Below are 22,691 nucleotides of genomic sequence, written 5' to 3' on the forward strand. Positions count from 1 at the left end.
AGGAAGAAAAAGAGGGAGAAGGAGGAGGAGAATGGAGGAGGAGGAGGAAAGAGGGAAGAGGGAGGGTGGACAAGGAGAATGGAGAGAAGGAAAGGAGAGGAAGAGGAGGGAGGGAAGGGAGAATAGAAGGCAGGAGTGGAGGAAGGGAAGGATGAAATGGGGAGGAAATGGACATGGAGAATGGAATGGGAGGATGAAGGCTGGGAGTGGAATGGAGGGGGAGGAGAGGAAGGAATGAAGGATGGAAGAAGGGGAGGAGGGCCCATCCCAGTTGGGCGGGAGAGGGCCCTCAAGGCTGCAGTGGGCTGTAGGCGGGCAGAGGGGGCATGGGGAGGGGGCTGGCGCTGGGCAGGGGTGTGGGGAGTGGGCCAGGCTGACGAAGCGGGCTGAGCCCAGAGATGGAGGGGCAGGGACAATGATGCACCTGCCAACTCTCAGAAAAGCTGGTACTGAAGTGACCAAAAGGGTGGTTCTCAAGGCTGCTCCCAGGACAGTGGGGTTCCCAGGATGCAAATCCTAAGGAGGGTCACTTCCCCCAGCGCCCCCAGCACGGCTCAGTCCTGTGGGAAGTATCTCTAGAAAAAAAAAAAAAAAAAAAATTGATTTTACTGCTGTTTCTCTCTGTCATCAGGAGAGATTAACTCCACCCAACATGACTGGAGAGTGTAACGAGACACATTCCTTCATGCACTGGGAAATGAGAAGTCATTTCAATCGCAAATTCCGCTATGAGCTTCGGATCCAAAGGTGGAACGTGCACCCGTCCCTCCAACCACCCCCACCGTGGACATCCCTGATTTTGGGAAGTTGCACTCTGGGGCCTTGGGACGGGCAAAAATCTCTGATAACGCCACAGAACGCAGGGATCATTAAAAAAAGAAAGAAAGAAAGAAAAAAGGCCACGCTCGGTGGCTCGTGACCTGTCACCTGCACTCTTTGGGAGGCCAAGGCGGGCGACCGCTGCTGTCGGGAGTTCGAGACCAGCCTGACCAACATGCTGAAACCCCCGCCTCTCTACTAAAAATACAAAAACTAGCCGGGCGAGGTGGCGGGCTTCAGTCCCAGCTACTCGAGGCTGAGGCAGGATCTCTTGAACTCGCGGTGGAGGTTGCAGTGAGCCGAGATAGTGCCACTGCACTCCAGCCTGGGCTTACAGAGCCGGGAACTCCATCTCAAAAAAGAAAAGAAAAAGAAAAGAAAAATTAGCCAGATGTGGTTGCAGGCTTCTGTAATCCCAGCTACTCAGGAGGCTGAGGCAGGAGAATGGCTTGAATCCAGGAGGCGGCTATTGCAGTGAGCTGAGATCGCACCACTGCACTCCAGCCTGGGCGACAGCGCGAGACTCCATCTCAAAAAAAAAAAAGAACAAAAATTTTAGACCTTATGCGGTCTATTGTGTTTTATTTCTATTATTTTTATTGTTGTGTGGTTATTTTTATTTTTTTCTTGAACTTTCTGTTTTCTTTTTTAGTGATCTACAGATCCAATGCAAGTTTCTCAAATATTTTTGATCCACGGGTCGTTGGATCGCACGTGTAATGCTTGTGGATACAGGGGCCCAGTTGAACATAAATATTTATTTATTTATTCATTTATTGAGACAGAGTCTGGCTCTGTAGCCCAGGCTGGAGTGCAGTGGCATGATCTTGGCTCACTGCAACCTCTGCCTCCCGGGTTCAAGTGATTCTCCTGCCTCAGCCTCCCGAGTAGCTGGGACTACAGGCATGTGCCACCACATCTGGCTAATTTTGTATTTTTAGTAGAGACGGGGTTTCACCATGTTGGCCAGGCTGGTCTCCAATTCCTGACCTCAGGTGATCCGCCTGCCTCAGCTTCCCAAAGTGCTGGGATTACAGGTATGAGCCTCTGGGCCCAGTCTTTGTGTTATATTTAGTATTTTATTTTATTTTATTTTTATTTTATTTTTTCATTTCATTTCTCATTTCATTTCATTTTTCTTTTCATTCCATTCCGTTCTCCATTCCATTCCGTTCTCCATTCCATTCCATTCTCCATGCCATTCTCCATTCCATTCCGTTCCATTGATGGAGTCTTGCTCTGTCGCCCAAAGTGCTGGGATTACAGGTGTGAGCCTCCGGGCCCAGCCTATGTGTTATATTTAGTATTTTATTTTATTTTATTTTATTATTTCATTTCATTTATTTATTTTTTTTATGTTTTTTAATTTTTGGCCGGGCGCGGTGACTCAAGCCTGTAATCCCAGCACTTTGGGAGGCAGAGACGGGTGGATCACGAGGTCAGGAGATCGAGACCACCCTGGCTAACATGGTGAAACCCCATCTCTACTAAAAAATACAAAAAATTAGCCGGGCGAGGTGGCGGGCGCCTGTAGTCCCAGCTACTCGGGAGGCTGAGGCAGGAGAATGGCCTGAACCCAGGAGGTGGAGCTCGCAGTGAGCTGAGATCGGGCCACTGCACTCCAGCCTGGGCAACAGAGCCAGACTCCGTCTCAAAAAAATATATATATATATTTTTTTAATTTAAAAAATTTGTTTTATGTATTGTATTGTATTGTATCGTATTGTAGTGTAGTGTAGTGCATTGCATTGCATTGCCAGAGTCTCGCTCTGTCGCCCAAAGTGCTGGGATTACAGGTGTGAGCCTCCGGGCCCAGCCTATGTACTATATTTAGTTTTTTATTTTTATTTATTTATTTATTTATTTTTGAGATAGACTCTTACTCTTGTCACCCAGGCTGGGGTGCAGTGGCACGATCTCAGCTCACTGTAACCTCCGCCTCCCGGGTTCAAGCGATTCTCGGCTTCAGTCTCCTGAGTAGCTGGGATTACAGGTGCCTGCCACCGCGCCTGGCTAAATTTTTTTGTATTTTTTAGTAGAGACGGGGTTTCACCATCTTGGCCTGGCTGGCCTCGAACTCCTAACCTCGTGATCCACCCGCCTCAGCCTCCCAAAGGCCTGGGATTACAGGTGCGAGGCACCGTGCCTGGCCATATATTTATTATTTATGCTCAAATACTGATTATTTCATATGCAGTTTTTCTGTAAGTCTATATCTGCTCAAAAACATTAGGTCTATGAATTTCTTTTATATTACCAAGTAGTTCTGAGCCAATGTGTTTGCCTTTTTTTAAGAAAATAAATACAGCACAGACTTCTTTCTTTCTTTCACTGATGAGGGAGCAGGCATAGCTGCAGCGAGAGGCAGAGTCCTAGCTAGTCTGGTGCTGCACACCCCCCCAGTTCGTTGGCCTGGCATAGGCTGTCTGTGGCTACCCCTAGGTGCATCCGGAAGCAGTCTGAGAGGACAGTGGGTCTTGTTTGTCCACAGGCCTCACGAAGCCCCCTCCCACCAAGGTCTTGCCACAAGGGCTTGTACACCATAAGAAAGCTTTTCGGCCGGGCGCGGTGGCTCACGCCTGTCATCCCAGAACTTTGGGAGGCCGAGGCAGGCAGATCATGAGGTCAAGAGATCAAGACCATCCTGGCCAACTTTCCACTAAAACTACAAAAAATTAGCTGGGTGTGGTGGCAGGCGCCTGTAGTCCCAGCTACTCGGGAGGCTGAGGCAAGAGAATGGCGTGAACCCGGGAGGCGGAGCTTGCAGTGAGCCAAAATCACGCCACTGCACTCCAGCCTGGGTGACAGAGCGAGACTCCATCTCATAAATAAATAAATCAACCAACCAACCTTTTGGTCAGGTGCTATGTACCCCTACTGCTTTTGCCCCCACTGCTGCCCCAAGGCCTTCCCAGAGCCCCCACTGTTTTGCTGGTTTTCCTGGAGAAAGAAATTTGAGTTTGGAAGGAGGAGGCTGTCAGGGAAGCCTCCAGACACTCAAAAGTTTGTTTGCTTTTGTCTTGCAGAGAATGCAGCCTGTAAGGACAGAGCAGGTGAGTGTTCCCTAGCCCCAGACGCTGTACTTGACATTGCAAAGGTTGAGTTTTATTATTAATAGTATTAATAATACTATTAATTATTATATTAATACTTTTATTATAATATACCATTTATTACAATATATAATTATATATTACATATGATGTATTAGATAACACACAACATATATATAATATATGCTATATATTACATATATATGTTATATATATGTGAGATGCTGTATATTATATATTGTAATATATATTATGTTATATATTATATGTGATATGTTATTTATATATAATGTGATATATATGATATATTATGATATATAATAATATAATATGTAATGGCATATTATAATATATATAATTACATACAAATACATTATATATAATTATATATTACATTATATATTATATATTTATTTTTGAGATGCAGTCTTGCTGTCACTGTATATACATACATTTATATATTACATATTTATATTATATATATTTATATTTTATATATATTTATGTTATATATTATATATTATATATACAATTATGTATATGTTATATATAATTGTAGATACAATTATATAATGTTATATATTATGTCATTATAATTATATATTTTATAATTTATATATTATATGTATTTTTATAATATATATTTTATAATATATAATTGTTTAACATATTATACATAATTATAATATATACTCATATAAAATTGTATATATGTAAATGAATAATATATAATAATATATAATTATATAACATTATTATTATAATATTATTAGTCACGGTTCAGTGGCTTTCATTTGACAGGCTCTGGGTGTCACCCTTACTACGATCTTGCAAAATTGGGATATAGCCCATCCCCAAATTGAGGGACGGGAAAGGGCAGAGTCAGGGATGACCCCTCGCGAGGTGTGAGAGCCAGACGCTGTGGCTGGCCAGGCGCCGTCCAAACGAGGTCCCCCCATGTGCCCCACATGCCTTACCCTGGGCCAGGCAGCCCCAGTCCAGCAGGCGGGAGCTACCAAACCATAGCTCTACCCAGCAGAGACAAGCATTCACAGACAGGCGGCCCAGGCCTCAGACGAGCATCTCCCACACAGACGTCACCCTCCACCAGCCCCTGCCTGGGATCTGGAGGAACAAACAGCCGGGATACCTGCATTGTCAGCGGCTCCCTCTCTGTCCATCTGTTTCCCTGTCTCTCTCTCCGTGTCTCTGGATCTCTCTCCCTTTCTCCCTCTCTTTGTCTCTCTCTAAACTCTGTCTCCCCTCCCCGCGCAAACGCCCTGATCTCGAACGACCGAATCTGATCGCGATGCTGGAAAACCGGATCTTAACGCCTGAATCCTTTGTTCACCAGCCAGCGCAGATGTCTCGAATGAAATCTTTTGACCTGCCCGCCCAGGCGCGATCGCATGATCGCAAAAGTTTTGACGAATGGAATGATCTGATGCCTGACGAAATCCGATCGAATGGATTTGAACTGAATGATTTTTCGACGCGCGACCTGGACGCAGCGGATCTCGACGAACTGATGAACTTGGATTTCTCTGATCTGATCTGGACGAAAATTTTGATGCCTTCTCCCTCCCTCTTCATCTTCCTTTTGAAACGGAGTTTTGCTCCTTGCTGCCCAGGCTGAGGCGGTGGCATGATTTTCCCACGGCTCGGGCTGCAACCTCTGCTGCCTCCCAAGCTGCAGTGCCAAATCTACTCCCTCAGCTCACAAGTAGCTGGGATTACAGGCACTCGCCACCTCATGCCCAGCTGTTTTTTGTTTGTTTTTTTTTTTTTTTTTTTTTTTTTTTTTGAGACGGAGTTCACTCTGTCGCCTAGGGCTGGAGTGCAGTGGTCTGGATCTCGCTCACTGTAGTGCCCGCCTCCCGGTCTCATTCTCCTGCCTCAGCCTCCCAAGAAGGCTGACTATGTGATGCCTCCACCATCACACCAAGCACTTTTTTGTGTTTTAGTAGAGACGGGGTTTCACCGTGCCAGCTGGTGTGATGGTCTCATCTCCTGGACCTCGGATCCACTACCAGCCTCCAAAGTGTAGGATTACAGGCGCGGAGCCACCGCTACCGCCTGTTTTTGTTTTTTTTTTTGAGACGAGTCTTGTTTGTCACCCAGGTTGGAGTGCAGTGGCCATCTCAGCTCACTGCAAGCCTGCCCCCTCGGGTCTTCACACACCATTCTCCTTGCCTCAGCCTCCCCGGAGTAGCTGGGATTACAGGCACCCACCACCACGCCCAGTTAATTGTTTTGTATTTTAGTAGAGACAAGGTTTCACCACGCTGGCCAGGCTGGTCTCAACTCCTGACCTCAGGTGATCCACCTCCCTCGGCCTCCCAGCGGAGGTGAGAGGCATGGTTTCACCCTTCACCAAGCCCCTCTTTCCTTCTTTATTTTCTTTTAAACCACAGGTCAGAGACACAACCTCCTTCCAGCTACCCAATCCTGGAACGTACACAGTGCAAATAAGAGCCCGGGAAACAGTGTATGAATTCTTGAGTGCCTGGAGCACCCCCCAGCGCTTCGGTGAGTGGGGAGAGTGGGGTGAGCGGGGCGTGCCCCTCCTGTCTCCCTCACGGGTGAGTGGAAGCCAGGCGCGCCATTCTGGGTCACGGAAACACAGGCCACCCCCCGCCCGCCTGCCTCTACGGGTCACCAGTTCTTCATTGTTTCTTGGTGTTCTGCCTGCAAAGGAGAGGAGATTCACTCCCCCAGTTTGTGACCTCCAAAAGGAGCCTGAACCTGATGGTGACCTCACACCTTAATCTTATTCACGAGATGAGACGTGGAGGGGAAACAAGGTCATCCCACTGACAGACACCCCCTGGGCCTTGGAATAACACCGAGGCGGGCAGATCGGGACCATCCTGGCTAACACGGTGAAACCCCGTCTCTACTAAAAATGCAAAAATTAGCCGGGCGTGGTGGCAGGTGCCTGTAGTTCCAGCTACTCGGGAGGCTGAGGCAGGAAAATGGCGGGAACCCGGGAGGTGGAGCTTGCAGTGAGCTGAGATCCGGCCACTGCACTCCAGGCAGGGGGACAGGGCCAGCCTCTGTCAAAAAAAAAAAAAAAAAAATGTCTGCAGGCCAGGGGTTGCTCTCTTCCATCCAGAGTGGCTGTGCCTATGGACTCTGCAGCCGGATTCAGAAAAGGATTGCTTGAGAGTAAAAGCTTCTGGCCAGGCACCATGGCTCAGGCCTCTCATCCCAGCACTTTGGGAGGCCGAGGTGGGTGGATCCCCTGAGGTCAGGAGTTCGAGACCATCCTGGCCAACATGGTGAAACCCCGTCTCTACTAAAAATACAAAAATTAGGCCGGGTGCTGTGGCTTATGCCTGTCATCTCAGCTGCTACAGAGAATCGCTTGAACCCGGGAGGCAGAGGTTGCGGTGAGCCCAGATCGTGCCACTGCCCTCCAGCCTGGGGGACAGAGTGACACTCAGCCTAAAACAACAACAACAACAAAAAAAAACTGCCGTTGCTTCCTGAGCCGATCTAAAAGCAGATCCCCTCTCCTGCGATTCAGAGAACGTTCCCATTCTGGAAACAGCACAGCTGGAGACCGAATCTCCCAGGCCCCAGGTCTCCGCCGAGAGGCTTTAGCTTAGGTGTGTCCCGGGGCTAATCACAGCTCACCTCCCCCAGGGCTCAGGAGGATCCTTCCATCTCAACCTCCCAAGTAGCTGGGACGACAGGGATGGCTTGAGTCCAGGAGGTTGAGGCTGCAGTGAGCTGTGATTGCACCGTGGCCCTCCGGCCTAGGCTGACAGAGGGAGACTCTGTCTGAGAGAGAGACAGAAAGACAGACTGGCCACAAATGTGTGTGGATTAAAGAACAGGAATTGGCCGGGCGCGGTGGCTCACGCCTGTCATCCCAGCACTTTGGGAGGCCGAGGCGGAGGCGGGCGGATCACGAGGTCAGGAGCTCAAGACCATCCTGGCCAACACGGTGAAACCCCGTCTCTACTAAAAATACAAAAATTAGCCAGACACAGTGGCGAGCCTGTAGTCCCAGCTGCTCAGGAGGCTGAGGCGGGAAGAATGGGGCGTGAACCCGGGAGGCAGAGTCTGCAGTAGGCAGATGGCATGCCACTGGACTCAGCCTGGGCAACAGAGTGAACTCCGTCAAAAAGAAAAACAGGAACGTTTATTTCTCTTTTAGTCCTGGGAACCCTGGAGTCTGAGATCCGTGCTGCTGGAGCCAGGGCTCCGTTCCCGCTGCACAGGCGCAGAGGCTCCTTCCTGCCTCTCCCAGCCCCTGGGCCTCCCAGACATCCCCTGGAAGCTTTTGCAGCAGAATCCTCAGTATCTTCCTCGTCTCACACGTGGCCTCCTCCTCTGTGTCTAAATCTCCTCCCGGTCTCTCAGAAGGACACCTGTCATTGAATTCTTGGCCATCCCAATTAGTGTGATCTGTCTCAAGATCCTTAACTTTCTTACCTATTACAGAGACCTATTTCCAAATAAAGTCCTTCTTTCATGGCTTAGGTTCTGTGAGATAGGGCAAAGAAACATATGTCTTGAGAATTCACTGATGTGTATCACAGTTCTCAGTTCCTTCTAGAGGCTCTAGAGAGGCTCCTTCACCTCTCGGGCTCCTGGGGCCTCCAGGCTCACTTATCGCTTGTGGCGCATCACTCAGTCTCTGCCTCCGTCTCCATGCTTGGCCTTCTCCTCTGTCTCCTCTTGGTCTCTCAAGAAGGACACCTGTCATTGCATTTCTGTGCATCCAATTCAGGATGATCTCATCTCCAGATCGCCAACTTTCTTCGTGTTTTTCACATGTATTGTTGGCCCCATGTGGCCTCTCCTCTGTGTCTCCTCTTTTCTGGTCTCTCTGGGAAGGGCTGTGACACTCATTATTTCAGGTATTTCTATTGGCTCATCCAATTCAGGATGATCTCATCTCAAGATCCTTAACTTTCTTACCTATGGTGAAGAGAGACCTCTATTTCAACATAAAGTCCCATTCATTGGTTCCAGTAGGACGAACATAAGGTCTTGGGGGTCACCATTCAACCCATCACAGTTGTATCCAGTTCCTTCCAGGCTCTTAGGAGGCTCCTTCCTGCCTCTCCCCAGGCTCCTTGGGGCTCCAGGTGTCCCCGGCTTGTGGCCGATCACTCCAGTCTCTGCCTCCGCCTCCATGTGGCTCTTCCTCTGTGTCTCCCTCTTCGGTCTCTCAGAAGGACACCTGTCATTGCATTTCACGTGCCCATCCCAATTCAGATGATCTCATCTCAAGATCCTTAACTTTCTTACCTATGCAGAGACCCTATTTCCAAATATAAAGTCCCATTCATGGGTTCTGTGGGGTAGGACGAAACATATGTCTTGGGGTCACCATTCAACCCATCACAGTTGTATCCAGTTCCTTCTAGAGGCTCTAGGGGAGGCTCCTTCCTGCCTCCTCCTCCTCCTGGGGCCTCCCAGGTGTCCCTTTGGTTGTGGGCCGCATCACCTGGGGCCCTGCCTGCCTCCATGTGGCCTTCTCCTCTGTGTCTCTCCCTTCTTCGTCTCTCAAAGGACACCTGTCACAGCATTTACGGCTCATCCTAATTCATAGGATGATCTCATCTCAGACCCTTAACTTCTTACTTTTAAGAGACCCTATTTCCCAAATATAAAGTCCTCATTCATTGGTTCTGTGGGGTGACTAAAACATATGTCTGGGGTCACCATTCAACCCAGCATCAAGCAGTTGTATTCGTCTCTTCTGGGAGGCTCTTAGGAGGCTCCTTTCCTGCCTCCGCCCTCTGGGGCTCCAGGTGTCCCCGGGCTTGTGGCCGCATCACTCCAGTCTCCGTGTCCATTTACAGGTTATTGGGTTAGAATATGGACATATGTTTTTAAGGGACCACAGTTCAATCCACTTCAGTTGTATCAAGCTCCCTCTGGAGGCTCTAGGGGAGGATCCTTCCTGCCTCTCCCAGCTCCTGGGGGCTCCAGGCATCCCTGGGCTTGTGGCCCCACCACTGCAGTCTCTGCCTCTAGCACAACGTGGCCTCCTCCTGTCTCTGTGTCTTCTTCTGTCTCTTGAGCGGACACCTGTCATTGGATTTAGGGCCCATCCTACTGCAGGATGATCTCATCTCAAGACCCTTAAGGACATCTGCAAAGACCATCCACAGGATGGTGTGTGTCTGCGTTCCAATCCTGTCCTCTCGCACACATCACTCCTGTCGGATGAGGGCCGGCCCTGATGACCTCATCTTTACTTGAATGCACCTGCAAAGACTCCGTGCGTGATGGCGTAAATTGTGTTCCCTCAAAATTCGCGTGTTGAAGCTTTGATCCCCCAGAACCTCAGAATGTGACTTTGTTTGGAGTTGGGGTCTATCAAGAGGTGATCGAGGTAAAATGAGGTCACTAGGGAGGGCTGTAATCCAAGAGGACCGGGGTGCTTGTAAGAAGACATGAGGACACAGACACACAGAGGGACGGGCCTGTGAGGACACAGGGAGAAGACGGCGTCTCCAAGCCCAGGAGAGAGGCCTCAGGAGGAACCAGCCCTGCCCACACCTGGATCTCAGACTTCCAGCCTCCGGGACTGTGGGAGAATCAATTCCTTTTTTTTTTTATTTTTTTTTTGAGATGGAGTCTCGCTCTCTTACCTGGGCTGGAGTGCAGTGGCCGGATCTCAGCTCACTGCAAGCTCCGCCTCCCGGGTTCCCACCATTCTCTGGCCTCAGCCTCCTGAGTAGCTGGGACTACAGGCGCCCGCCACCTTGCCTGGCTACTTTTTGTATTTTTTAGTAGAGACGGGGTTTCACCGTGTTAACCAGGATGGTCTCGATCTCCTGACCTCATGATCCGCCCGTCTCGGCCTCCCAAAGTGCTGGGATTACAGGCTTGAGCCACCGAGTCCAGCCCACTCTTTTTTTTCTTTTTTCTTTTTTTTCTGAGATGGAGTCTCGGTCTGTCAGCCCCAGGCTGGAGTGTGCAGTGGGATGATCTCGCTCATTGCAACCTCCACCTCCCAGGTTCACGAGCTTCTTCCTGCCTCAGCCTCCTGAGTAGCTGGCTACAGGCACCCGCCCACCACGCCTGGCTAATATTTGTATTTTTTTTTTTTTTGTGAGACGAGTTCAGCTTCCATCGCCTACAGGCTGAGTGCAGGGTCGATCTCAGCTCACTGCAAGCTCCTCACTCCCGGTTTACTTCATTCTCCTGCCTCTAGCCTCCCAAGTAACTGACTACAGGCGCCCCATCTCGCCTGCTGTTTTTTTATTTTTAGTAGAGATCGGGTTTCACCTCTGTTCGGCGCAGGGATGGTCTCAATCTTCTGACCTCGTGATCCACCTGTCTCGGGCCTCCCAAAGTGCTGGGATTATGGCTTGAGCCACCTGCCTCGCCAATATTTTCATTTTAGTAGAGACCAGGTTTAACCATATTGGCTGTGGCTGGAGTCTGAACCCCGAATCCTCAGGTGATCCACCTGCCTCGGCCTCCCAAAGTGCTGGGATGACAGGTGTGAGCCACCACGCCCGGCCAAATTCCTTTTCTCTGAAGCCACCAGGCTGTTGGACTGTTTTTATGGCAGTCCCAGCAAGCAGATCCACCCTCGTTCCAAATAAGGTTATCGTCATAGGTTCTCGGAGGAGGTCATAGACGTATCTATTTTTTTTTTTTTTTTTGGAGAGAGTCTCTAGTGCCCAGGCTGGAGGGCAGTGGTGCGATCACGGCTCGCCGCAGCCTCACCTTCCTGGGCTCAAGCAATCCTCTCGGGAGGCTGAGACAGGAGAATCGTTTGAACCCAGGAGGCAGAGGTTGCAGTGAGCTGAGATCGCACCACAGCACTCCAGAGCGAGACTCTGGCTCAAAAAAAGAAAAAAAAAAAAAATACAGGCCGGGCGCGGTGGCTCACGCCTGTCATCGCAGCACTTTGGGAGGCCGAGGCGGGTGGATCACCTGAGGTCAGGAGTTCGAAAGCAGCCTGGCCAAGATGATGAAACCCCGTCTCTATTAGAAATAGAAAAATTAGCCGGGCGTGGTGGCAGGTGCCTGTAGTCCCAGCTATTGGGGAGGCAGAGGCAGGAGGATGGCGTGAACCCGGGAGAGGGAGATTGCAGTGAGCTGAGCTCAGATTGCAGCACTGCACTGCAGCCTGGCCACAGAGCCAGACTCCCTCTCAAAAAAAAAAAAAAAAAAAAAGAAAAATTAATACACACAAAGTACACAACACACACACGCAACAGAGCATGACTCCTTCTCAAAAAAAAAAAATTAATACACACAAAATACACCACACACACACACTCCGTGATACCCAGAAAATCGAGTTCCAAGCACGCACGCCGGTGGTGCCTCAGCTTCCCCTCCATGCTGACCGCACCCGAAGCACCTGCCGGGGTGGGAGACCCGGCTGTCGGTCCTGGTACAGGGGGTTCCTCCGGGCCGGAGGTCCCGGGGATGTCGCCCGGTCTCTGGGACAGGAGGTTCCCAGGCTGGGTGCCCCCGATGCCCGGTCCTGGGACAGAGGGTTTCGGGCTGGCTGAGCCCAGATGTCACCTGGTCCTAGGGACTCAGCTGCTCCAGGTGCTGGGAGGACAGGGCTCGGACGTCCCTCCTTGTCCTGGGACGCAGGGGTTCAGGGCTGAGGTCCGGGATGTCAGCCCGGGTCCTGGGACGGAGGGTCTGGCTGGGCCAGAGGCCCGATGTCACCAACCCAGGACTCAGCTGCCCAGGCTGGGAGGCCCGGATGCCGCCTTGGGTCCCGAGAACATTGGTGGGTTCCGGCTGGAGGTCCCCGGATGCTGCCCGCGGGTCCTGGAACGGAGGGTTCCGGGCTGGGGCTGGGAGGCCCCTACGTCAGCTTCCAGTTCCCGGGACGCAGGGTTCCAGCAGGCTGGGTGCCCGGATGTTTCCGGGGTCCCGGACAGGGTTCCGGGCTGGGAGGTCTCCATGTCGCCTGGCCCTGGGACGGAGGGTTCCCGGGCTGAGGCCCGGATGCTCTCTGGGTCCCAGGACTCCAGCTGCCCCAGGCTGGGAGGCCCGATGTCGCCCCGTTCCAGGGCAGGGGAGTGCCCGATGTCGCCCGGGTCCCAGGACACAGGGTTCCGGCTGGGGCTGGAAGGTCTGGATGTCCCTCCCACCGTGACTCCAGGTGGCCCCAAGAGGTGGTCACGTTCCTGGGTAAGTGGTGGCAGGACTTTGGGTGTCCCTCCTGACGCCTCCCATGTGCAGCCACCTGTTCAAGCCTCCCAGGCTGTGGGGAGAGCCCACCGCCCCTACACCTCCAGGGCGGCTCCCGCTCATACCTTTTGAAATCTCTTTCGACTGGCTCCTCGTTTTTACCTTTTTCTTTGATTCTCGAGGTTTCAAGCCCATACCTTTGATTTTGAGTTCTGCTCAATTCCCGCGCTTTGACTTTCCTGCCTGTGATCTCGACTGCCCCGTCCAGACTCGCTTCTTCTCTTTGATTTCGAGGCTTCGTCTCGACTTTGCTTTCTCTCGATTTCGGCTCCTGTCCAGGTTCTTTCCCCTCGACTGAGGGTTCTGTCCTCATAATTCTCTCGACTGAGGCTCCTGCTCACATCTTTTCCCTTTGATCTGAGGTTCTGCCTGATCTTTCGCCTTTGACTGCCCCCGCCCGTGGACTCCCCTGACGAGCCCAACCAGCGGACCTTCGCCTCCCTCGACCCAGTGCCCCCGCCCGTGGACTCCCGCCTCGACCGAGGCCCCGCCCGCGGACCCTTCTCCCCTGCCCGAGGCCCCGTCCGTGGACCTTCCCCCTGACCGCCCCGGCCCCAGGACCCTCCTCAGACTCGAGGCCCCGTCCAGGACCTTCGGCCTCTCCCTAGACTGAGGCGCCGGTCTGGGACTCCTCTCCCCTAGGACTGAGGCCCCGCCCAGGACTCCTTTGACTTCGAGGCCCTGCTCATGGCCCCTGCCCTGCCTGGCCTTCGCTTCCTCGACTCCGCTCCTGCTCATAATTTCTTGATTGACTCCCCGCTCGACTTCTTCTGCGCTTCTCGACTTTCGAGGCTCCTGCTCACTTTTCTCGACTGGCTCCTGCTCACCTTTCTCTTTAGGATTGCGTCTTGCCTGACCTTTCGCTTCCTTTTGATTTCGAGGTTTCGCCATGACTTTAGAAAACTTTTGCGATTTTCGAAGTTCAATTCTCGCGATTGAGGTTCTGTCTCCTTTTTCTCGATTGAGGCCTCTGTCTGATCTTTCTTTCCGATTTGCCTTTGATTTGCCTTGTTTTTGATTTGCCCGGTCTGACTTTGTTTTGATTTTCTTTGATTGTTGACTTTGATTTTTTGTCTTGTTCGACTTTTCTTTTGTCGACTTTTGATTTGCCTTTGTTTGACTTTTTCTGATTGTTCTGTCGATCTTTTTCTTCCCTTTCGATCTGCCCTGTCCGACCTCTCGCCTCTTGACGGCTCCCGCCCTCGACCGCCCTGCCCGGATCTCTTCGCCTCGACCAGGTTCCCCGTCCGACCTTCGTCTGCCCTGTCCAGGATCTTCGCTTTCTCCCCTTGACTCGGCTCCTCGAACCTCGACTTCAAGCGCTCCCTTTGACTGAGGCTCCTTGCCTACCTTCCTCTTTAGATTCGAGGTTTTCCTGTTCAGGATCTCGACTCGAGGTTCTCGACCGACTTCCGCTTTTCTCGACGAGCCTTGTTCAGATTCTTTTCTTTTGATTGAGGTTTCCGTTGCTACCTTTTCTCTTTCAGTTTCCTTGGTTCAGGGGATTCTTTTGCTTTTCTTTCGATTTTGAGGTTTTCGTCTGACTTCGCTTTTCTCGATTTTTTCGAGGTTTCTGTTCGGTCCTCTGGATTTGTCAGTTCTTCTCTCGATTTGAGGTTTCCTGTTTGCGATTTCCTTTTCTCTCTCGATTGAGGTTTTGTTCGATTTCCTCTTTTTCTTCTTTGATTGAGGTTTCGTTTTTTGTGGATTTCTTTTCTTTGCTTTCTTTCTCTCTTTGATTTAGGTTTTGTTTTCCTTTCGCTTTCTCTTTCCGAGACTGAGCCCCGGCCGTGAGACTCCTGCCTCCCTGACAGGCCCCGGCCCGGGTGACTCCTCTCAGCCACTCCCCAGACCAGCCCCGGCCCAGGACTCCCTCTCGCCCCCAGAGTGCCACCAGGAGGAGGGCGTGAGCTCAAGCTCATGGATCGCCAAGCAAGGACGACTGGGACGCTGCTGGCCTTGCTCTGTGTCCTCCTCATCTGCAGAAGGTGAGCCCTCCAGGGCCTCCGCGGGGGTCCTCTAGAGCCTGGGCCACCTCCTGAAAGCTTTCAGAACCGTTCTGAGCATCATTAGGAGTATTTTTATAACTGAGTCTCTGGGCTTCTTTATGCCCAGGCTGTAAGTAACGGCCATCTCAGTCAGTGCAGCCTCAGCCCTGTTCAAGCCATTCTCCTGCCTCATACTCGAGTAGCTGGGATGATGAGGCTCTGGAAGCAACACACCCAGCTAATTTTAGTAGTTTTAGTAGCGATGGGGTTTTGCCATGTGGACCAGGCTGGTCTCGAACTCCTGACCTCAGTTGATCTGCCCGCCTCGGCCTTGCAAAGTGCTGGGGTGACAGGCGTGAGCCACTATGCCCGGCCAGACCCAGTCTCCTCCTTGCCAGGCATCAGAGCTTCACAAACTGTCAAATGGGCGGTTAACCCATCCGATGAATGATGATGAAAATGATGATGATGATGCGATGATGATGTGATGACATACGATGATGATGATGATGATGATGATATGACGCAGATGAACAGGATGATGTGATGATGATGACAGGATGATGATGATGGTCGATGATGATATGATGATGATGATGAAAATGATGATGATGATATGATGATGATGATATGATGATGTGATGAACAGGATGATGATGATGATGATGATGATGATGATGATGAAATGATGATGATATGATGATGTGATATATCGCATTTGAACGATGATGTGATGATGATGATATGATGATGATGATGATGATGATATGATGATGCAGACATTTGCCGCCGATGATGATATGATGATGATGATTATGATGATGCGTGATGAAACAGATGATGATGATGATGATGATGATGATGATGATGATGGCCGATGATTATGACGATGATGATGATGATTTGCCACGATGATTATTATGATGATGATACGATGATGACATTATGATGATGCATTAAACAGATGACATTATGTGACATTATGATGATGAGATGATGGCGACGATGGATGATGATGATCCATTTATTATGATGATGATGACAATTATTATGATGATGATGATGATGACATTATGATGCAATGATGATGATGACAAGATGATGATGATACAGATGATGATGATACATAATGATGATGATGATGGCCGATGATGATATGATGACCGTGATGATATGATGATGATGATGACATTTATTATGATGAGGAGATGATGATGATATGATGCACGATGATGATGACAAGATGATGTGATGCAATGATGATGATGACAGGATGATGATGATACATATCGATGATGATGATGGCACGATGATGATGAGGATGACTGGCGATGATGATGATCGCGCCCATTTGGCTCAGGTCGTAAACTCCGTGACCTGAGGCAGCAAGGGTGTGTCTTGGCAGCTGCACCCCGGGTGGCTCCGGTCCCAGCACCCTGCTCCCTCTTAGACAGCAGTGCCTGCCTACGATGATTGTCGGGGGCGTGTCAGGGCCTCGGGGGCCGGGAAAAGGGAGACCCCTGGAGTAGGTGACTGGAGTCTTTTGCTCCGTCCTGGCCCTGCCTGTCCTGGACACGCCGTGTCCCGGACGATGAGCTGGTCGGTGCTGGGTTCAGAGCTGGACCATTTCTCTTTCCTCCGAGGTATCTGGTGATGCAGAGACTGTTTCCCCGCATCCCACACATGAAAGACCCCATCGGTGACACCTTCCAAGACGACAAGCTGGTATGTTACGTTTTTCCGCCGCGGGAGGGGTCTGGGCGGGCGTGGTGGCCGGTGTGGGAGGCCCAGGCGGGCGGACAGTTTGAGGCCAGGAACTCGAGACCAGCCTGGCCAACATGCAGAAACTCCGTCCCTACTGAAAATACAAAATCAGCTGGGCGTGGTGCTGTGTGCACCTGTAATCCCAGCGACTTGGGAGGCTGAGGGAGGAGGATCGCTTGAACCCGGGAGGCGGAGGCTGCAGTGAACGACGATCGAGCCACCGCACTCCAGCCTGGGCGACCAGAGTGAGACGCCCTGGACTAGGCGGCTGGACACCCGTCTGCCGGCGCTGGTGGGCGGCTGCCAAAATCTGCAGGATGAAGGGGGGGGGGGGGGGACACCGGGCTCCCCGCCCACCGTGATCACGGGCTGTCTCCAGCCCACCACACCAGGGAACAGCAGATTGTTTTCTTTTCTTTTGAGGCGGTTGCTCGCTGCGCAGGCTGGAGGCGGTGGTGCGCAGATCTCGGCTCACAACCTCCACCTTCCGGTTCAGGGGTTCGGGCGGGTTCTCCTGCCTCAGCCTCCCGATAGCGCAGGACTGGGATGCCAACACCAGCTGATTTTGTATTTTGTATTTTGTATTTTTATTTTTTATTTTATTTTTGAGAATGAGTCTAAATCTAGCCATGAGCGGTGCAGTGGCGGATCTCAGCTCACTGCAAGCTCGCCTCCCGGAGTTCCACTGCAGACCTCGGCCTCAGCCTCCCGTGCTTGGACTACAGAAGCCATACACTTGGAAACGGCTAGGTTTTGTATTTTTTAGTAGGGGCCCGAGGGGTTTCACTGTGTTGAAGCCAGGATGGTCTCGATCTCCTGACCTCGTGATCCGCCTGCCTCGGCCTCCCAAAGTGCTGGGATGACAGGCTTGAGCCACCACGCCGGCTGATTTTGTATTTTGGTAGAGGCGGGGTTTCCACCGTGTTAGCCGGGGCGTCATAAGTCCTACCTCAAGCTGATCCAGTCGCCTTGGCCTCCCAAAGTGCTGGGATGACAGGCGTGAGCCACCACGCCCGGCCCAAAGTGCTGGGATTACAGGTGCGAGCCACCGCACCTGGCCCTCAGAGCCGATTTGAGATGGGACAGGACCCCGCGGATCAGGACCTGGGCTCTGCTATCTGGGGGTGGCCGACTCACCCTGCCTCCTCTTGTCTCTGCAGGTGGTCTGGGAGGCGGGCAAAGCGGGCCTGGAGGAGTGTCTGGTGTCTGAAGTGCAGGTGGTGGAGAAAACTTGAGACCGGGGTTCAGGGCCTGCGGGGGGGCTGCCTCAGTCTCCCTGGCCGGGCCAGGCACCTGCACAGCCTGTGGCTGCTGGACGCGGCGCAGGAATGGACATTCCTAACGGGGGGTGGGCGTGGGAGACGCCTGTGCAATGTATAGTCCAAAGCTGCCGGGAAAAGGAAAGAACAGAACTTTTGTGTGTTTACTTCATGATAAAAGTGCTTTTTTTTTTTTTTTTTTTTTTTTGCCCCACTCACTGGTCCCCGTCTCTGGATTCAGCCCCATTCCTCCAACACTACTAGACAGACGTTTCCACTTTTTTTTTTTGGAGTCTCGCTCTGTCGCCCAGGCTGGAGTGCAGTGATGCAATCTCAGCTCACAGCAACCTCTGCCTCCCCGGTTCAAGCAATTCCCCTGCCTCAGCCTCCTGAGTTGCTGGGATGACAGGCACCTGCCACCAACCTCGGCTAATTTTTGTATTTTTAGTACACACGGGGCTTCACCATAGTGACCAGGTTGGTCTCGAACTCTTGACCTTGTGATCCGCCCACCTCGGCCTCCCAAAGTGCCAGGATTACAGGCCTGAGACACCACACCTGGCCTTTTTTCTATTTTGAGACGGAGTCCCGGTCTGCCGCCCAGGCTGGAGTGCAGTGACGTGATCTCGGCTCACTGCAACCTCTGCCTCCGGGTTCAGACCTCTCCTGCCTCAGCCTCCTGAGTAGCTGGGATGACAGGCACCTGCCACCACACCCGGCCAATGTTTGTATTTTTTAGTAGAGATGGGGTTTCACCATGTTGGCCAGGCTGGTCTCGAACTCCTGACCTCGTGATCCGCCTGCCTTGGCCTCTCAAAGGGCTGGGATGACAGGCGTGAGCCACCGCGACCGGCCTCCAGCATCTTGTAACTGGCTCCTCTAGGACCTCTGAGAAACATCAGCTTTGCTGCTTTCCGAGGGCGCCAGATGTCCTGCCTGGCCTGTGTGTCCTCTCCGGCCCCCGGTTGTACACGTGACCCTGGCTGCACAGCTGTTTTTTAGTGACAGGAGTCTCGCTCTGTCGCCCAGGCTGGAGTGAAATGAAGCCATCTCGGCTCACTGCAACCTCCGCCTCCCGGGTTCACGCCATTCTCCTGCCTCAGCCTCCCGAGTAGCTGGGACTACAGGCGCCGCCACCTCGCCCGGCTAATTTTTGTGTGTTTAGTAGAGACGGGGTTTCACCGTGTTGGCCAGGATGGTCTCGATCTTCTGACCTCGTGATCGGCCCACCTCGGCCTCCCAAAGTGCTGGGATGACAGGCGTGAGCCACTGCGCCCGGCCTGGCTGCACGTCTCTAAGCCACCTTACAGGGCTTGTGTAGCCAGGCAGACTCTAATGTCCGTAACCATGCTGTGTCCATGCACCTTTTTACCCACAGACCTGAGGAGCTGCCCACATCCGGCGAGGGCTCTGGGATCTGCCCCGGCAGGTTCAGTTGCGCTCACACCCTGAGGCCAGCCTGGGCTCTTCCGTCCCCACCCCGGCCTGACCTCTGCGTCCCTGCCCTCATTCCCCAGAGCTGGATGCAGGCTTGACTTCTGATCCCCTCCCCCCAGGCCCTGTCTCCCCGTTGGGGTCTTCCCGACCGGGCCTCTGCCGGGTGTGAGGGCCAAACCGAAAACAGGGGTACTTGGAGCTGCAGGAAAATTGGTGAAAGGAGCATTGCCTGTGTGTGGCGGGGGAGGAAAGCAGGGAGAAGGAATCCAGGCAGCAGTGACGCTGGCAAGGAGGGAGCCTGTCAGCCCACCTGCAGCCCCTGGGGACGGTCCCGATGTCCGCGGCTTTTCCACCTAGAACACGGAACCCTCCCAGGGAGCCCAGGATGAGTCGAAGCTGCCCCACTGCAAATACACACGAAGAAACTGTGATTTTTTTTTTTGAAATGGAGTCTCACTCTGTGGCCCAGGCTGGAGTGCAGTGGTGCGATCTCAGCTCACTGCAACCTCCGCCTCCCGGGTTCAAGTGATTCTCCTGCCTCAGCCTCCCTAGTAGCTGGGATTACAGGCGCCTGCCACCACGCCCGGATAATTTTTTATTTTTAGTAGAGACAGGATTTCTCCATGTTGGTCAGGCTGGTCTCAAACTCCCGACCTCAGGTGATCCGCCCGCCTCGGCCTCCCAAAGTGTTGGGATTTCAGGCGTGAGTCACCGCGCCCGGCTTGTTTTGTTTGTTTTTTTGCGACAGACTGTTGCTCTGTCACCCAGGCTGCAGTGCACTGGCACCATCTCAGCTCACAGCAACCTCTGCCTCCCGGGTTCAAGCAATTCTCCTGCCTCAGCCTTTCCAGTACCTGGGACTACAGGCACCTGCCACCATGCCTGGCTAACTTTGCTTTTAGTAGAGAATGGGTTTCACCATGTTGGCCAGGCTGGTCTGGAACTCTTGACCTCATGTGATCCGCCCACCTCGGCCTCCCAAAGCGTTGGGATTACAGACCTGAGTCACCGCGTCCGGCCCCCCCAACCTCTTTTGAGACAAAGTCTCGCTCTGTCACCCCGGCTGGAGTGTAGTGGCACAATCATCTCAGCACACAGCAATCTCTGCCTCCTGGGTTTAAGCAACTCTCCAGCCTCAGCCTCTGAAGTAGCTGGGATTGCAGGCGTGCGCCACCACACCTGGCTGATCTTGTGTTTTTACCAGAGACGGGGTTTCTCTATGTTGGTCAGGCTGGTCTCAAACTCCTGACCTCAGGCGATCCACCCCTCACCATCCCAAAGTGCTGAGATTACAGAGGTAAACCACGGAGCCCAACCAGAACTGTGATTTTGGTAGTACCCACGAGGCAGGATTCTCTTAGGAACACCACATATTATTTCCTGTGAAGTTACCTCCAACTCAGCTTGCTAAGAGCCTCAGCATTTCAAGATTGGACAGGACTGGCCAGGCACAGTGGCTTGTGTGTGTAAAATCACGCCTGTCACGCCAGCACTTTGGGAGGCCGAGGTAGGCACGTTACCTGAGGTCGGGAGTTTGAGACCAGCCCGGCTGACGTGGTGAAACCCCGTCTGTACTAAAAACACAAAATTAGCCGGGCGTGGTGGCGTATGCCTGTAATCCCAGCTACGTGTGAGGCTGAAGCAGAATGGCTTGAACCTGGGAGGCGGAGGTTGCGTTGAGCCGAGATCACACCATTGCACTCCTGTTGGGGTGACAAGAGTGAGACGCCATCTCAAAGAAAGAAAAAAAGAAGAAAGTAACGCGAAGTGCACTTGCTGGTCTTTGAACGGTAACTTTGGATACCCTCCCCCCCCCACCACCGAATCCCCCGAATCCCCCAGAGTCCAGTATACTACGTAGGATTTCACTGGAAGTGCTAAGGAAACCATGCCCGGATTACTATGTTAAAATCTATGAAGTCACAGGAGTGAAAACACGTCCAACAGTGGATGAAGCAGTTACCACGGCTCCAGGCAGGAACTCGGAGCCCAGGTCCCCGTGGGTCGTGGCTCTTATCTGGAGGGTGTGCAGGACCCACCGTGGCTGTTTTGTGGACGGCATGCAGGGGGTTGTGGCTGTTTTGTGTAGGGTGTGCAGGACCCACAGAGTTGATGGCATGGGTCATGGCTGTTTTGTGTAGGGTGTGCAGGACCCACGGGTCCCCGTGGGTCGTGGCTGTTTTGTGTAGGGTGTGCAGGACCCACAGAGTTGATGGCATGGGTTGTGGCTGTTTTTGTGGAGGGTGTGCAGGACCCACCGGTCCCCGTGGGTCGTGGCTGTTTTGTGGAGGGTGTGCAGGACCCACTGAGTTGATGGCGTGGGTCGCGGCTGTTTTGTGGAGGGTGTGCAGGATCCACCGGCTTGATGGCAGAAGGTCCTGTTTCTCCACTTGCCTCCGGGCCGAGTCACATGACCAAGACGGGACTCACTGGCCTTTGCTGGTCTCTGATTTTGTCATCGGGACACAAATGAGGGTTTCTACCTGGCAAAGTGCAGAGATGTAGAGTCTGCCTTTCGGGCCAGGCACGGTGGCTCACACCTGTCATCCCACCGTTTTGGGAGGCTGAGGCGGGCGGTCCATCATTTGAGGCCAGGAACTTGAGACCAGCCTGGCAAACATGGTGAAACCCCATCTCCACTAAAAACACTAAAATCAGGCGGGTGTGATGGTGCACGCTTATAATCCCAGCTACTTGGAAGGCGCAGCTGAATTGCTTGAACCTGGGAGGCAGAGGTTGCTGTGAGCCGAGATGGCGCCACCGCACTCCAGCCTGGGCGAGAGCAAGACTCCAACTCAAAAAACAGATTTTTTTTTTTTTTAAACTACGGCTGGGATTTGTGGAGAGCCCAGGAGAGCCAGCTGTGGATCCCCAGGGCTGCGGTCCCTGTGGCCCTGCCGTGTGCTGGCACCACCAAGGCCCAACGTTCAGCCTGGTAGAGTCAACACAGCGTTTCTTGCCTCGCAATGAATGCGCGCAGGGAGCTCGAAGGAAGCTGGCGTGCCCGGCGGTGGGCACCCTTTGTGGTGGGATCCTCACGGGTGAACCCACGGACACACAGCGGCCACTCTGGGGACCCCAGCCGACTCCACTGTTCACGCTGGAACGGGGGCTGGCGTGGCCCTCGGGAGCTGCGGGAGGTGGACAGGAACGCAGGCCCTCATGCCCGTTTC

The 22,691-nt window shown here is 52.5% G+C and overlaps 1 protein-coding gene across 1 annotated transcript in view; it reads left to right on the top strand.

The window, feature by feature from the left end:
- LOC101000289 (interleukin-3 receptor subunit alpha-like) overlaps positions 1 to 18,278 on the top strand; it is a 33,311-nt gene extending 15,033 nt beyond the window's left edge. Inside the window, 7 exon segments of the mRNA XM_031661841.1 lie at positions 637 to 754; positions 3,846 to 3,872; positions 6,287 to 6,401; positions 14,957 to 15,004; positions 15,007 to 15,058; positions 16,702 to 16,783; positions 17,983 to 18,278. Coding sequence (XP_031517701.1) covers positions 637 to 754; positions 3,846 to 3,872; positions 6,287 to 6,401; positions 14,957 to 15,004; positions 15,007 to 15,058; positions 16,702 to 16,783; positions 17,983 to 18,057 — 517 coding nt within the window. The 3' untranslated portion in view covers positions 18,058 to 18,278.
- Positions 18,279 to 22,691: the final 4,413 nt, after the last annotated feature.

Source organism: Papio anubis, unplaced genomic scaffold (assembly GCF_008728515.1).
Source record: "Papio anubis isolate 15944 unplaced genomic scaffold, Panubis1.0 scaffold264, whole genome shotgun sequence".
Classification (NCBI taxonomy): Eukaryota; Metazoa; Chordata; class Mammalia; order Primates; family Cercopithecidae; genus Papio; species Papio anubis.